Genomic DNA, 17,611 nt, shown 5'->3' with positions numbered 1-17,611 from the left:
CAATTACAACAACAAAGACGAAAGGAGAAGGGGCTATAATGACCTAAAATGGCCCCAGATTTACAAGATAATAAAATTTCTAACAGAGCAGATTTTTCTCCATAAATTATTAGAATATGAGTCAATGATTTGAAAAAAAAATGTATTTATCTAACAAAAAAAAGGTTCAATGACGTCACTATGGTTTGTGCAAATGACGTCATAATTGAGAAAATAAGCAAAAATACAGAAATTTTGATGGTTTTTCTAAATTTTGACCACCGCACCATGCTTGCACCAAATAGAAATTTTAACATTTTGACAAGTTTATACATATCAAACTTCGGATAAAAAATCTTTTTGGTGCAAGGTTGGTGCAATAGTTTATTTTTTTATTTTTCATAGCCAAGCGGAGCAATAAAAAGCTGAAATTTGCTGTCCAAAATGGACCTATTCATCTGACAAAGTTTAGTTGATACATTCTTATGCCTATAAGAACTTTATTTTTTTGTTTATGAATGAAACATGTATTCCTTATACCACTTCCGTTAGTATACCTAGTTATTTTTTTTTTTAAATTCGAAAGCAATAAACGACATGTACATGTGTACGAGAGTAAATAACAACTTTTGAACATTTTTTTTTAATGATGAAATTTTAGATAAACCTTCAATATACGTATGTTTCTGCTAATTAACAATTCAAAAACTGGTGTTTTAATGGGTCAATCTTCTCTCTCTGGTATTAGTGTCGGATCCATGATTTATGTTAGGAAAAGGGGGGGTCGTCCTTCAGGTTTAAGTTTTTAAGTCAAGGTAGTTTAATCAGACTTTTTTTTAACTAAGTTTTACTGTGCGTATTTCTGTGCTCGATTTTTTCTACTTGGGCCAGAGGTAAAGGGGGTTTGAGATATCAAAATAACATGTTTAAGCCGATTTATGCTGATTTTTGCGCCCGTCTCAATTCATAACTCTGTGGTCTTTGTTAGTCTTGCTATTTGGGTATCCATGTACTAAAGACACATTCTTGTTTTCAACTATTCTGGCGTATATATATATAATGATTATTGTCATCAAAATCAAAGACCAAGTCATACGACTTATCATAAAATAAGTGAAGGCGAAATATAAACTAGTCAAAGTGACAAGAACTACATTTGTACAATAAAATAAATAATATATATAATGAATATAGAAAAAAATTTAAGAATACAGATTTATTTGAGATAGAAGCATGTACCAGTTGTGTAATGCTATAGAATAATATGGTTATAAATCTGCACATCTGAAAAAGATAATAAAAATAAGATGAATTTCAAAAAGTCAACCCTAACGATCCTCTACATATTCCTAGAGGGGGGTGGGGTGTACTTCAATACTTAATTGATCGGGGTTGTCACTGTTTTGTTACCTCACCATGTTTTTTATTTAAAAATATATAGCTTTTCATATATTGTATAGGAAAAAAAGTTACCTTCTCCCATATTAATTTGGTTTCATTTGGTTTTATGTAAAAGAGGAATATTTGAGTGTCAAAATAGAAAAATTGGTTGAAAGGTTGATAAAAAAAACAGTAGGAACACCGAACCAGTTGACAGTCAAAGAAGTTATGGGTACTTTATTGTCCTTTTCATATATATCTGATAGTTTCTTAACTTTTCACTTCTTTCAAGCTTTAAACGGTGACCTATTCCAGAGGCACTTCCTATCACCTTGTAAATAGAAGTGCCACCCCCTTCCAACCCCAACCCCTACCTCAAACATAACTACTGTAATGGAAATACACCGACATTTAAATGCACCCTTTAATGCATGTGTCTGTAACTATTTATCTTAGATAATTATTATTAAGATTTCTTAGCGCAAAATATGTGTTCTTGTCTTTGTATTATTCTTCTTGTCGTTGATAAGTGAGATCCCTACCAGCACTAGATTCACAATCTGTATATATCAGCAATACCGAGTGTTTTGTTTTGTTTGTTGATGTTTCAATGTTGCTTTTCCCCCACAACATTTACTTCGTAGTTTGTTACTTGCATCTTAAAAAAATGCCTTTCTGTTGCAACAAAAAAGGAACAAATTGTGGTTGCTATGGGCACAGATGTGTTGCTAGGGAGAAACAACTGTGAATTTGGCAAAAATGTGCATTTGATTATGTAATATTCAAAAAGTGTACAAGTGTAAAGTTCACTACATGCTAAACAGGTTTAATTTCAAATATAGATATATTAAAGCTGTATAATAATCATATTTGATGAGTTTATCTCCGCCATTATATTGGTTGCTAGGCAACAGAATAAACGAGCTAGACCCAAAATTCAACTTTTTTCAAAAGGTCTATGGTATAGACTTACAACATGACAAATTAAATTTAGTTTGGGGGGGTGGGGCCGAAAATGGCCCTTATAGCCCTAGTCCTTTAATAAATATTATCAATTTTTTTTTTATTCTGTCTTATTCATACATTTAAATAAGTCTTCCAACGAGGTTTCTCGCACCTAACCTTGTCCACGGTAGACATATGTGCTAATGGTTTAACAAATGTTAGACTGCATTTGACATATAAACATGAGGAGATGAGGCATGATTGCCAACGAGAAAGCTATCTAAAACAATTAAACAAGTTGATGTTAGCAACACGAATGTCTATGTGTGCAAACAGTATGTTGTTCATGCAATTGTCGCTAGTAAAGAGCCGAGAAACAGCTAGGTATAAAACAGAAATCCCTAATGGTCATATAGCGTGTGAACTGTAAATGATACTAAGCATGAATTACTTCAAGGTAAAAACAACAAATTCTAATAAATTGAATTTAAAACGATATTATAAATTGTTTGTTTGAAATTGTTTAAGATTTGAAATTTTTTATGTTCAACGCTTTTTTTGTGTGTCTTGTACCTGGTTAGCAAATAGAAATATGTAATGGATGAGCAACCACGGACTGTTTCTCCTTTTTAGTTTTTTAAATAGATGGGAAATGATTAAGATGCATTTCCGAAATCCTTTAACTTTTTCTTTTAAAAATTGTCAATTTGAATTAAATAATTTCAAGAATATGTCATGAGGGAGTCATTCACATCCCCTGTCATTTGGAAATGCTAACCAATCTTGAAAATAGTTCAGAAAGTCAATCCCAATACTGGTTGTTTTCAGCATTGTTTGTTTGGAAGACTTTATCAACAAAGACTGTTGCAAGGAGTATCTGACACTACTCCCGGCTATTCTAATGGGGTTTTTGTTGCTTTGTCTTTTGGTTTTTAGATTTTGTGACCTTATTTTTCACTTATAAGTTACAATGTTCCTGTAATATATTTCGTCACTCTTTGATAACTTAAGGCGGTTTCATTCTTAAATAAAACTTACAGATTGCAGAAATAGCCAACTGTAATTACGGTAACATTGCAGCATCTTATCCCGTTCATGTGCCTATGTTCCCATTCATGCCATAATCCCGTCCTCCTTAACTATTTTTAGAGATTAACAATAAGATTCATAATCAAAATTTAAACCTGAAACGAGAAGCATGACAGGTGACGTGCAACTGAACCTTTCAAAGAACCTGCGTTTGTTCCCGTATTTACAAAATTTTATTTGCTGAACAAAAATGTTAATTAGATTTAAGAAGATGTGGTATGAGTGCCAATAAGATACCTTGTCATTCAAGTCAGAATTTGTAAAAGTAAACCAAGTCAAAGTACGGAATTCACATATAGAAACAGTTAGACAGACATCGACCTCTTTCTTTCCTGATCTAGTAGTATAAAATTATAACATAGAAAGACACACTGTAAATATCAATTGCAATGGCTTTACTCGACCAAAATGAAATATTAACAATCAATCTTGAATAAAACACAACATTGAGATAAATCTTCACAAGAGACCAAATGACAAAGAAATTAACAACCATAGGTCACCGTGCGGCTTTCAAGAATGAACAAAGCCTTTCCACATAGTCAGATATAAAAGTCAATGACACTTGTAAAACAATTAAAACGAGAAAATTAACGGCCTACATGTAATTTATGACCCAAAAATTGAACGAAACACAAATATGAATGACATTAACAAACGACGACCACTGAATTACAGGTGCCTGACTTGGAACGGATGCGTACTTACATAATATTGCGGGGTTAAACATGTTAGCGGGAACCAACCCTCCCTCTGACTTTGTACAGTGACGAAACAATACAACATAAAAACGAACTAAATACTCATTTGAAAAAGGCTTAACTCGTCATGATTAGATGGATTCAAATAGAAATACATCTTATAAAAACAGAGTGAACGTGGCAGGGTACTTGAATATCTCATCAACAAATGGACACTAAGTATTGACCTGAGAGTACTTGCAGTTACTGAAAGCCAGTTCAAATCCACTCACAGCTTAGAAAAGAAAATGCATCTAAGTCTAAATATATCAAGTATATTTCAAAATTAAGAAGCAATTTTACTAGTAGTCATTCGTCGAACTTTTTATGAATTGTGAGTAAACAAAGCGCTAATTTATATTTATCTTTCCAGGTAATATCAAAACCGGAAATAGATTAAGAAATAACGTAGAAAAACTTGACAAATTGATCAGACATAAGGGACATTATGCAATATATAGTAGGCGAACGTCTTAAAGTTGGAAAGCCTTTTTAATATGTAATTTTGCAGATGATTAACAAGTTTCTGTTGTACTTGAATCCAACAAATATTTCTAATATTTTTGTTGCTACTAAAATATAGGAAGATGTGGTATGAGTGCTAATGAGACAACTATCCTTCCAAGTAACAGTTCATAAAATTAAACAATTATAGATTAGTATGGCCATCAACACGGAGCCTTGACTCAAACCGAACAGTATACGTATATAAAAACAAGAAACGAGAAACAAGTATGAATAACATAAAAGACGACAACTACTGTACATCAAATTCCTAATTTAGGACCGGTGCAAACATTTGTAGTGGGATTACACGTTTTAATGGTACCAAACCTTCTCCCTTTTTCTGAAACAATAGCATAAATCACGACATAGATAAACACACTATAAAATATCAAATTAACACAAAATGAACGAATAAGTTTGATCTGTGATACCTGAATGCAAGTGTGATACTTCTTTGGTTCGAAAATAAACGTAAGTTTAATCTTACTTTTTTTATAAAGGAACCTCTTTTCAAATATAAATCTTTTATATGTAGGTGTCTTCAGAGGTATTTTCCTGTAATTGCTTTCAACAAAGTATAATATACGATATGAAAAAGAGAGGCAAAATATACCAAAGGAATAATTAAAGATAAACTGACATGGCGATGGCTGAAAGAAGCCACAACATAGTACAGGAAAGACTGAGCAACACCCACACCACCAAAAACTGTTGGTAATCTCAAATGCTGATCATACGACACCCATCATGTTGTTCAGTTTAGTTCAAACCCTGTAATAAGCCTTAGTTATCATAAATGGCACAGATAAATATTGAATTTATGATATAAACATGCAGGTCTTGTTTTCAACGCGGGAAGCTGGTAACTAACATAAAGTGCTCTGAATGAAATTAATAAAGAAGTATCTAACGCGTTACAATTAATGGTACGAATTTTATAACGTAACTGTGTTCTTTTTATTAATAATTCGCAAATAAATACATTTCTTTTCAGTTTTAGTAGCATTGTATTTACTGCTCTTTGATAAAACAATGTATGTTAGTGTAGCATTGTTTTCACTAATTTGTTTGTTATTCCATTTTCTGGTAGCATTGTATCAACTGATATTTCTTACCCCAATCTATGTACGTGAACACTGTGATGTTTATTTCATAACAATGTATTTTCTAGAAGCATGGTATTAACTAACCTTGTTAAATTTGCTGGCAAGTGATTCTCCTAAGATTATAAACAATCGGAATTACTCCCCAAAAATGTATATTAGTGAAAGTTTAATTTTACCCTGCATGAATGCTTTGCCACCTTTTGAAAATACGTAATTAATCAAATGAATAATTATTTATTCTATAAGATTTACAGGTAATGATTGTTATAATTTGATAGTATCGTATGCATTTCCAAATAAAATTTCACACAGCTGTTGTTATTTCAATTTATTGGAAACTGATGTAATATCGGTTGAATTTATAATTCATAGAATTTGAACTCAATACACTTATAATGTTTTGCGCATTTAATAAAGACATAGAGGTGGCAACCTTGATCAGGTTTTTGTCAGTTGTGGTAGGTGTCGTGCGGCTCAGTCCTCAGTGTTCTCTGCTTTATGTTGAGTATTATTGTTTGTCTGTTTATTTGTTGGTCGTTTTCTTTTTGAGACATTGTGTTGTCAGCTTATTTTCGACTAATGCGTTAAAATTTCTCTCTTGAAGCTGTTGCCTCTCTTTTATTATAATTGATAGAATTATACACTGAGAAATAGGTGTGTAAGGATCAGAAACCCAGACGATCTATGGCTGGAAGTATTTCCTTTGCAGAAACACCAGTATTCCGAAGTGTATTGTTAACTTACACACGATTTGAAACCATTAATGTGTTACATTGCATATAAAAAGTAAACGAAAGGACAGTTTTGTTATTGACCTTATCAAACACTTTGAAAAAAAATTGTTATTGACATTATCAAACAATGTTTTAAAAAAAAATCTAGAAGGAACCCGACTAAAAACCTTTCTTTGACAATCTTTATTGAAATTCTATACAATAAATGTATTTGCTTACGATTCACCATTTTCTTCATACGAAAATGCCTGTTCCAAGTCAGTAAAATGATAGTTGTTATTAATTCGTTTTACGTGTTGGAGCTTTTAATTTTGCCATTCGATAAGGGAATTTTCGTGTTGAAATTTCCTCGGAGTTCAGTATTTTTGTGATTTTACATTTTGCATCATACGTATTTTTTTGCATGGTGTAAACAGTTCTCACTCACGACTATATATTATATACTAGGAATAGATTACCTTAGCTATATTTGTCAAAACGTTTATTAGTAAAAGAAACAGATCTGAACAATGTTGTTTTAACATCACAGATTACAATGTAATTACATGTAACACTAACTTATCATGGTGGTTTATAAAAAAAGAGGTATCTAGCTAAAGTGGAATCGATTACATTCCAATTGTGGTTTAGTTAAAAGGTAATCGGTTGCATTAAAAAAGCTAAGTAATACTGATTTGATAAACTACTTTTTTAAGTGATCAAACGAATTCATTGATTCGGGACTACCTTAAAGTCATAACAAACGAGTAATTGGTGAATATTAATGTTATTCCAATTCTTGAACTAATTCATACAAACATTATAAACTTAGTCTTATGTGCACGACTTTATAATTTTTTTTGCATGAATTTCGTATAATCGTAATTTGATTTCAATCTGTCAGTGTTGTAAAAATAGGGTAGGTAATTAAAGTTCGTGTTTTGAAGACGAAGGTTAGCGATTGTCACCTGTTTGTCAACAAACAAAAACAAGCATGGAAATTGAGCACGTGCTTAACATGTACAATCAGAAAATAGTTTATTTTAAGGACATCCATACGTATTGCGATCACCAGATTTTTACGAGATGGGTCACACTGAGGTCACTTTGCATACGGAAAATATGTCGGGGAATTGCTCCTTTGAGTTATAAAAAAACATATGCCTTATTTGTTTTAATTTGAGGTTTCTTATGACTTTAAAATATAGAAACATAGAACATTTCAGTCATAAACTGTTCTAAAAGTATACATATTTCAAACTACAATGGATTTTTAAATACAATCTTTGTAAAAAAAATCCTCTTCATTGAAAAATAAAGAAAGAGGGAAATATTCCATGTAAACTTTTTCCAGTCTATTTCATTGACTAGCCACAAATACTCTGAAATGTTTAAATACTTTGAATCCAACAGTTGAGATCAAATTCTATGAATTCCAAATTCTTACACTTTTATATCATTTTCCAATAATTTAAAACCTATATGTACAAAACAACAGCTGTGGCAACTTTTATTTTGAAATCCATGCAATCGTATCAAATCATAACAGTCAGTACTAATAACTCATATAAAATAAATTCTACTGCACTTGATCTGTTATTCATTATCAAAAGGTGACCAAGCAATCATGCAGTGTAAAATAACAGTTTCACTGATATGTTTGTTTTTGGTAATAATTTCTAGTGTATGTTCCAAGAGAATCACATCGCAGCAAATCAATAAAGGTCAGTTAACACAATGCTTTAGGAAAATACATCATTATAATAGAAAAGAATCCGTTTAAACAATGCTTTACGTACGTACATTGTACTTAAAATAATTCAGATAGTGAAAAATATAAAATGTTAAAATAACTATATATATGTATATGTGTGTGGGTTTTGGTGTGTGTGTGTGTGTGTGTGTGTGTGTGTGCGTGTGATTGTGTTTTATTCAATAATGTAAAAAGAAAATGAAAATATTATCTAACTCTTACGTTTAATGTAAAAGTATGAAACACGTGTTGATTTTTCATTAGCTGCAAGTGTTGGAAACGAAAACTATTTGTACTACATGTAATAAGTAATCCAACATTTATCTGTGCTATGTATATAATGTATTCAAATAAAGTCTAGCCAATGTTCAAATGAAATCCTTCTCCTTGACATATGTTATTTATTCCTTGTTTTCAGCCGTGGGTATTTTGGAAGAAATATCAGGCAGAGACCTCTCTAGACATCTGAAAATTAAAGATGTGGATTTGAAAGGAGGATCCTATATCAAAAAGTAAGATAACACTAACGCTTATCTTTTTAAAAATAAGTATTCAAGAAGCAATGCATTCCATGTTATCTTCTACTAAGATTCAATTTAGAAATGCTTGTCCGTTTCAAACCTAAAAAAGTATTTTTTCCTATTTTGAATTATGTCATAATTGTCTTCATATCTCGTCAATTTCGCTTGAATGCCTTTATAAAATTGTTTTGGTTAAAAAATCTCCGAGAAAGATTAATAAAAAAAAAATAACTTCGGACACCCACAATTTATAATGTATTTTGTTCTTTTTATAATATATATAACTACAATTCTCTTATTATAATTATAAATAATGCTTTGACATATAGGATAAATTGAATTGTGTAAATTAGTTAAGGGCATACGATAGAGTTTCAGGGGATGTAATGACGTTGCTGCATATCCTATCACGTAAAATTTCATTTTTTGCGGCGTCAATCTGTGAGATATCGGGAAAAATGCATTTTAGACAGAATTTTTACATGCACACTGCTCATACTTGAAAAGGATTTTATAAACCCCTATTTTAAAAAATTACATTTGGCTTGATTATGCATGAAGATAATTTGTGCCAATTTTTGTTAACATTAAATTGATGGTTTTGGTTTTCGGTGGAGTTTGTGTTGCTTAGCCTTTAGTTTCTACATTGTGTCTTTTGATCTTATCCAAAGCAGAAAACCCCAGCCGTTTTTGGAACAACCTTTTTGAACTTTTGATCATCAGTGCTGCACAGCTTTGTACTTGTTTTGCCTTTCGAACTTTTATATCTGGCCGTCACTGTTGAGTCTTGTGTGAACGGCGCGTTTCTGGCGTATTGAATTTTAAACTTGGTGTCTTTTGTTAGCTATTATTCATGTGGTTCCTTGTCAAATTTGTTCTCCTATTTATTTGTATTGTAGTCCTGTAATATTATGTTGTCAATTTAATGATATATTCAACATTGCCATTAAAGTGCGAGGTTTGTCATGCCACAAAACCAGGTTCAACCCACCATGTTTTTCTTCAAAAATGTCCTGTATCATGTCAGGAATATGGCCATTGTTATATTATAGTTCCTTTCAGTGTGTGTTACATTTGAACGTTGCTTTTCCGTTGTGTCATATATATTCCCTTGTGTTTGAGTTGGAATTCACATTACTATAAGACGTATCACGATACTTTTCTATCCAAAATTCGTGTATTTTGGTTTTGATGTTTTATTTGTTATTCTCATCTGATTTTGTCTAATGCCTAGTCCGTTTCTGTGTGTGTTACATTTACATGTGTCGTTGTTCTTTTTATATTTAATACGTTTTTCTCAGTTTTAGTTTGTTACCCCGATTTTGTTTTTTGTCCATGGATTTACGAATTTTGAACAGCGGTATACTACTGTTGCCTTTATTTTTGTGCTATTGGTCGTCTGTTTGTCTTTTTCAACTTAAAGCCATGGCGTTGTCAGCTTATTTTTTATCTATGAGTTTGGATGTCTCTCTGATATTTTTTATCTCTCTTGTATTTTTTGCCCCTCTTTTAGGATGATTAAATAAATTTACATCAAAAGATAATGTTTTATTCAACCAAAATCATGAAAATGTGATCAAAATGAATAAATTCAAGGAATTGTTATACAAATTCAAAGCTTACTTATTTTTAGAATATATTCTAAAATTCGGTGGCGTTTTTTTTGTGTAACAAAACAATTGTGCATGTTATTCCAAAGAATAGAAAAGTTCAAGAAGCAGAAATTTTCAGTAAAAGTCTAAAATTGTGACCCCATTAATTTCACTAGAAGCACTAGAAGGTATATTGTTTATTACATATTTGAATTGTTTATGTGAAAAAAAAGCTTGCATGCAAACTTGCATCACAAATGTATCGCATGATCAAAACTGTATCTTATGCCTTTAAACAATATTCATATGCAGTCATGCAATATATATAATTTTATTTTAACTTATTGATTAGTATAAAGATTACTCATGTTGAAATACCAGAAATAAAAATCAAGGGGAATTGGAAGCGGACTATTGTTGTCGAAGCATATAACATTGGACTAGGATTAACAGCTGACTGGCGTGTAAAAAAGTAAGTTGATGAAAGAGAAAGTGTATTACTGTTCAAACGATTGTATTATTTTACAGTGGGAGTTTTCTCTATAAGACAGTAAAAAAAGTACTATAATGTTATAATATACTTTTAAATTGGTAAATTACAATATGCAAAGTCTACTTCAAAAATTATAAGACGACAATAACTGTCATTAAACATGTTTGTTACATTTACTAAACAATTGGTAGACCCGAAGATAAACATATATTGTAGATTCATTTAAAATATTAATAACCGTGTTTGGAAAAGTGAAATACTTAAAACACGTAAGGTTACATTTCTGCTAAGATATATAATGCAAAACATCCCTTTGCAGCTTATATTGTGCAACTTTTACTATGAAAATTCTTAAAAACATTATTTCCCGGAAAGGAAAGTTAGAATGCACTACTTACTTGTAGGTCGAAACAAAGGGCTAAGCGGCATATTTTCAACGATTACATGCCCCGAAATTCTAAGACATGAAACTTACACTAAAATTCTGTACTACCCCTACCTTTACTTTAGATTTTTCATGAATATCAATTTGACCGCTATACATACATTTATTAACTAGTTACGTCTCTACACAGACAAAATAATTATCTTTTAATATTATATATCTCCCCAAAAGAGGCATGATTTGTGAAACAGCTGTATTTACAAAGAACAACCTATACTCGTTAATTGTTTGAAAAGTAAATGAAACTAACTAATTTGACTGCACACTAATTGTTTGAACAGTACTGAATTTACCTCGGTGACAAAATGACTAAATGGTGAACATGACTGAATACTTTATTGTTCAGACGTTTAAAATGATATCAAGATTAAAATGATTGTTTAATACTAGCAGACTAATATTTATGTGTTCCAAAAGAAGAAAATGGTTAAGAGGAATTGCCAAATTGAAACAAAATACTGACTTGTGCAATACAGTTTATACAAGATCTGGTTTTTTTTAATGCAACTTTATTTTTTTTTAAAGCTTTTCTTTTCAAAAATGCAATGTTTTCCAAGGAAACGTTTGTTTATAGTAAAACTTTCATTGTAACCTGAGTTATGAATCTGTTCACATGTTTTTTAGCAATCGAAATATATTGTCAATACTTTCTATATAAACTGCGTCTGTGAATCATTTCATGACGATAACTTCATAGATCGGTGTTTACTTGTGGCCTTAATGTCAGATTGTTATTGTTTTCAAGAAATGAGACACAACTATTTTCGTTTATATCGTTCGTTACCGGAAATATAAGTCGTGTCTTCTCGTGCCATTAGAAAGATGTACCGTTGCGTTAAAGGAAAGAAAAAAACAAAATAAGTCCAGTTCGATTAGCCCAACAAAAAACATATATACTCAAAATCACAGGATGTATCTAAGAACAAACAATGGAACTTTAATTGGTAATTTTAGATACTAAAAAGTTAAATCACAAAAATACTGAACTCCGTTGAAAATTCAGTCGTAAAGTCCCTTATCAAATAGAAAAATCAAATAACAAAACACTTCAATCGAATGAACAACACCTGTCATATTCCTGACTTTGAACATGCCTTTTCAAATGTAGAAAATGATGGATTGTACCTGGTTTTATATATGACAATGCATCAAATCCGATTTATCAACAACGATGTGTGAATACATAATAATAAAAGTCATATGGGCATAGCAGTCATCACTGTTAAACAAACTCAAAACAAACAATCATTCAAAAAAAGCACAAACGCATCCATCAAATTAAATAACTCATTTCGTAGCATGTCTGACGTCAAAAATTGCAAACGTCACATAGCAAGAAATTGTGTCGTTCGATGGCTATTCAAGATAATTGCAATTTCACCTTCGGAATGATGTTTTACAGAGTTCAAAAATCAAAAGTTATGTTAGAATTAATTTCAGAGATAGCCCGAGACAGAAAATGTCCAGAAGTTCTTTAAAATTTTAAGAATCCACATATGGTTAATACCGTTACGCTAGTAAAATAATTTTGTCGTTTATCGTTCAAAGTATTTTCAAATTTATCCATTTTAGAATGTAATTTTATTTCAGACGATTTTTTTGGGGTCTTATACCATATCAAGAGTCCGGTACTTTAAAAGGATCTGTTTCGAAAGTGCAGTTCGAGGTAACCTTAAGTAAGTAAGGACAATACTCAAGTTACATTTGATATGAAATAAGAATTAAAAATATGACAAAAAGACGGGACTCAAAATATTCAAACACTTTTGTTTTAAGTTTGTCACGTTTATTCTAGTTAGATAATACTATATTTTTTGTAAACAATCTTGTATGTAAAAACTCTTTTATTAATCCTTTTCTTTGCCACACTATATAAAAAAATTATGATTTACGTTTTCCTAATTTGTACTACAACATGATACTAAATAACGGCACAAAAATAGCTACAATGTCGCATTTTATTTAAATCAATTAGATAATATATTTTGTAGACATGCGCACATTTGAGGTTGCGAATTGTGATGACTCAATTGGTTCCATTAAAGTACAACTACGAGGCAAGCTGTTGGCATGGGTTGTACGAACATTTGTGAACATTGAAAAACGATTAAAGCGAAAGCTGGATGGAAAGGTTTGTAGTTGAATTTAAAGATTCAAATAGGAAAAATAGCGAGAGAGTAGAAAGCGTTATTGTCTTTTGGATGTGAGTTCTCAATATGCTACATATCAGTAACAATTGGTACGTAACTTAACGGTAAGTGCAGTCAGAGAGTTCATTTAATACACGAGATTATTTCTGATTTATCATGATTTCTTGAACATTTTGTTTATGATTATTGATTTGTTAATTCGTTGTGCACAAGTGCATGTTTTAAACAAACCTTAAACAAACTGAATTGACCTGGCCTTTAGATTCTAAATATATATTTCGAATTCTGTTTGTCGGTAAAGGTACGTTTGTTTATAGATAAAACAAATTGTTTTCTTATGTTTAGACTTTGGAATAATAAAAAAAAAAAATGCTAACTGTTTTATAAAACACGTTTCACTGGTGTTGGTTAAGTTCGTTTACGTGTTAAAATTGGGTTCATTTAATAATACGATCTGTTCTTGCATGACATTGAAATTACTTATTATTCTAATGTAAAGTGTTTTTTTCGCTTTGTAAACAACACCTCGATAAAATTCTCGAAGTATCTATACTTACTCTAAGACTACAGACTCTAAGATATCCATACTAATGGCTATTATAATATACCTTCCATGTAAACATTGCAATTGATAAAACCTACAAAACCTTTATTCTTATCATGATACATCACAATATGAAGTTAATGCATTAGAGATCGGAGCTTCGAGAGATGTACAAAACTACAATAAAAAAAAAACCCGCTCAAGTCAGTTAATGTTGTTGTTGCATTACAATCATTTCAAAACACGACTTCATACAAATAAAAACGCGGAAGCTGAAGGTTTACGTAAACATCGGAAATCGGATTATATAGTATTAAAATGGAGGTTTCAGGTAAGAGTTTTTTTGTTTTTTATCATATCGCATATTTTGCAACTCAGCATGCCAATATGGCAGCTCATTACATGTAGTTGAAATGAAGTACGAAATGTCAACTGTTTATTTGACGTAGCTTTCCAGGGGAAAAGTTAGATTAAAAATAGCAAACGTGGGAGTTGAAAATGAAGAGCTTAAAACACATTTGTTCTTGTGGTTATTTTAGATATAATTCATGCAAGCTTTAGGTTTATGTATTTTTTGTAGGTTTTATCTAACAGGGGTAATAAAGAACTGCCACACACACGGCATTCCATCCATCGCTTCAGTCGTTAAATTTCTGTATTTGCGCTATTAGACTCGTAATTATTCATTGAAACCATAGATTTGTTAAAAATTTACACATGATCTGGAACGTGATACTCGAATTTTATCCTGGGCGGTATCTTCCATTAATTACTTTTTAAAGTGAACTCAAAAAGACAGTTTATTTATTGTCTACCTATTTATCAATTTAACAGGTGAACATTAGATAGAAATATGCGTATGCTTTACATTTTGTTTTTTTATCAGTGCAATTTCAGGGGAAATAAACCTTAGAAATAAAACGTTGGTGCAATGGTTGATTGGAAGCATTATCGAGTACACCCAAAGTTTGTCATATATAAGGATTATAACCAAATGAAAGTTATACCAAGCGAAAATGAATTCCAAATAATTTTGCAATAATACTTAAAACATACCTACGTATGTATTAATGGTATAAAGGAATTATTTTTAATAGTTCAATTTCAGCTCCCAGTTTGTGCTAAGGTTGGCACGAAAGTTCACCGGCAAACCTCTGTTATTATGCATCACTCTATTCAATAAACCACTAAGTCAAGTTGTCATAATCGGGAATTGCAGATGACCGATAAGGAGTTTGGTATCTTTAAATATACTACCGCAAAAACAAATTGCTTGTGGAAAATAAATACATGGTAGTATCAGTCTCCATATCATGATGATGACCAAAAGCTGACATAGGGCCAACTTCAGTTTTGTACCAACATTGCCTAATTATAGACTATGCGACTGTAGTTTGAAATCAAATCTTTTAAAACAGCAAATATAGCAAAAAATACGACATATATCCTGGTACTATTAATTAGAGAATTATCTAAATGCTCCACCATGATTATATGTTTAACCCCACAGAATTTTTGCAGCTGTCCAAAGTCAGGAGCCTCTGGTCTTTGGTAGTCTTGGATACTTTTTGATTTTAGTTCATTAATGTTTTGGAGTTTAGTATGATGTCCATTTTCACTTAACTAGTACACATTTCATTTAGAGGCGAGATTGTTGTGCTGTGTTGAAGACCTATTGGTGACCTTCGGTTGTGGTCTGCTCTTTGAAAAGTTTTTTTCTCTTTGACAAATCCTCCTTCTATATTCTAAATTTATAAATAGATTACAAATGGACAAAAAAAGTGTTCCTTTTGAAATTATTGTTTGCAAGATCGAAATGAAACATATATCCACATAATCATAAAATATATTCTTCATCTCAAATGTCTATTATTAGATATGCGAAGCTGTAAGTAAAGCGATAAATGAACAGTCATCAAGAATTTCAAGAATAATGCAAGGAAGATACAAAAATTTCTTTTAAGTGGTAAGTGTCATTATGTTTATCATGTATTGTAATATATATTTTTTTATCAAATAAATTCTACGAGCATAGCCTAGAAAGAAAGGGTTTAAATCATATGAAGCTGTATGCTTAATCAAATTATCAGGTCAAAGCAAGAACATCAGTGTGATTAAAGTAACCGACAATTAAGAATAATCCTGAAATGATAATGACAACGTAATGAAAAATATCATTACGTTATTACTCGATTTATTTCACTTGACTGGGCGGATTTTAACCGGATCGCTCATGATAAACAGTCCATCTATAGATATGAGTTTTAGGATAAACTCATTAATAAAGTGTGCAGTCATTCTTTTATAATTTCCTTTGGTGACAATGATAGGTGATTAGAAATAAATAATAATTATCACAGCAATTATCCTTATCCCACACATCTCCAAATATACTGTCATCACCCAAATTAAAATGTAAGCTCCGCCCGATCAGCTGAAATAACATTGATCATAACTGCGCATATACTTATGTCATAAAAGGTAAAATCGCAAAAAAACGAACGTCGAGGAAAATTCAAACTAGAAATTTGGATAACAACTGTCGTATTCCTGACATAAAATCATTTAAAACAACAACAAGACCTTGTCATACGTAATTCAATCGACCAAAACTGAACCTGTTGTTTTTATTTTGTTGGTCAGGATTACTGAAGAGAAGCATCATCAATAACAACGACGAAGACAGAATGTAATAAATATTATCACACGCATTGTTTTACTCTGTCTTATTTATATTAAAATAATCTTCAAACGAGGTTTCGCTCACTTTAACTTGTCTCCAGTAGTCATATGTACTGATTGTTTTGCAATGTGTTATACTAAATTGTACGCACACAAACGAATAGATGAAGTATGATTGCCAATGTGTGCAAATAAGTATCTCGTTGGTCCATTGGTTGCTGGTAAGGAGCAAAGAAAAAGCTTGGTGTAATACAGAAAGCAATTGAAAACCTCTAATGACCATATAGCGTTTTTTTTTATGTAGAAAATGGTGGATTGAACGTAGTGTTATAGCTGGGAAAAGTCTTCAATCAAATAAAACATAGGTTATATGAGAATCGGTAGCTTCAATTTGTGTTGAATGTGTTGACTGAAGGACGACGGATTGATTGACTGATATTAATATAACGATCAGTTCAAAGGGAATGGTATATAAGTAATTATGAACCTCTGTACAGCCACAGTGCAAAAACAAACATACCGAAATGTCGACTACATTAAGACACGAAAAGGAAATGTTGAAATATACAATCGATAAAACTATTGTTTTAAACATAATTGAAAAAAAATAATTACAGACAAGATTCAACGACGATCATTTTACTCATGTCTACAGACATGAACAAAAAGAATGTGACGGGCTACAAAAAATGAATGTGACTCCTCAAACCTGGAATTGGGCAGTGGTGTAAGAGCACACCATAAAAACAAAGACGTAAAAATCATGATCTTTGAAAAATGATATATGTCATTGAAATGATGAATGCATATACAATATACTATACTTATTCAAAAAAACAAAATAGAAATAGTCTGAATTCATCTAGATCTTTTCAGGTAGACTCATAAACTAATATCAATATGTCATCACTTTTCTTAACCTCTAGTTTCATGAGTTTACAAATTTATAGTTTATAACTGAGGTTTGTTTGT

The 17,611-nt window shown here is 31.2% G+C and overlaps 1 protein-coding gene across 1 annotated transcript; it reads left to right on the top strand.

Moving 5' to 3' along the window:
• Positions 1-8,067: 8,067 nt before the first annotated feature.
• Positions 8,068-16,669, top strand: LOC134681720 (bactericidal permeability-increasing protein-like). Its single transcript, XM_063541354.1, has 7 exons — positions 8,068-8,183; positions 8,631-8,724; positions 10,678-10,797; positions 12,854-12,939; positions 13,255-13,394; positions 15,834-15,923; positions 16,601-16,669. Exons 1-6 carry the CDS (start codon positions 8,087-8,089, stop codon positions 15,918-15,920), a joined length of 624 nt encoding a protein of 207 aa, XP_063397424.1. The 5' UTR covers positions 8,068-8,086; the 3' UTR covers positions 15,921-15,923; positions 16,601-16,669.
• Positions 16,670-17,611: the final 942 nt, after the last annotated feature.

Source organism: Mytilus trossulus, chromosome 8, assembly GCF_036588685.1.
Source record: "Mytilus trossulus isolate FHL-02 chromosome 8, PNRI_Mtr1.1.1.hap1, whole genome shotgun sequence".
Lineage (NCBI taxonomy): Eukaryota > Metazoa > Mollusca > Bivalvia > Mytilida > Mytilidae > Mytilus > Mytilus trossulus.
This window is presented reverse-complemented; position numbering and strand designations above follow the sequence as displayed.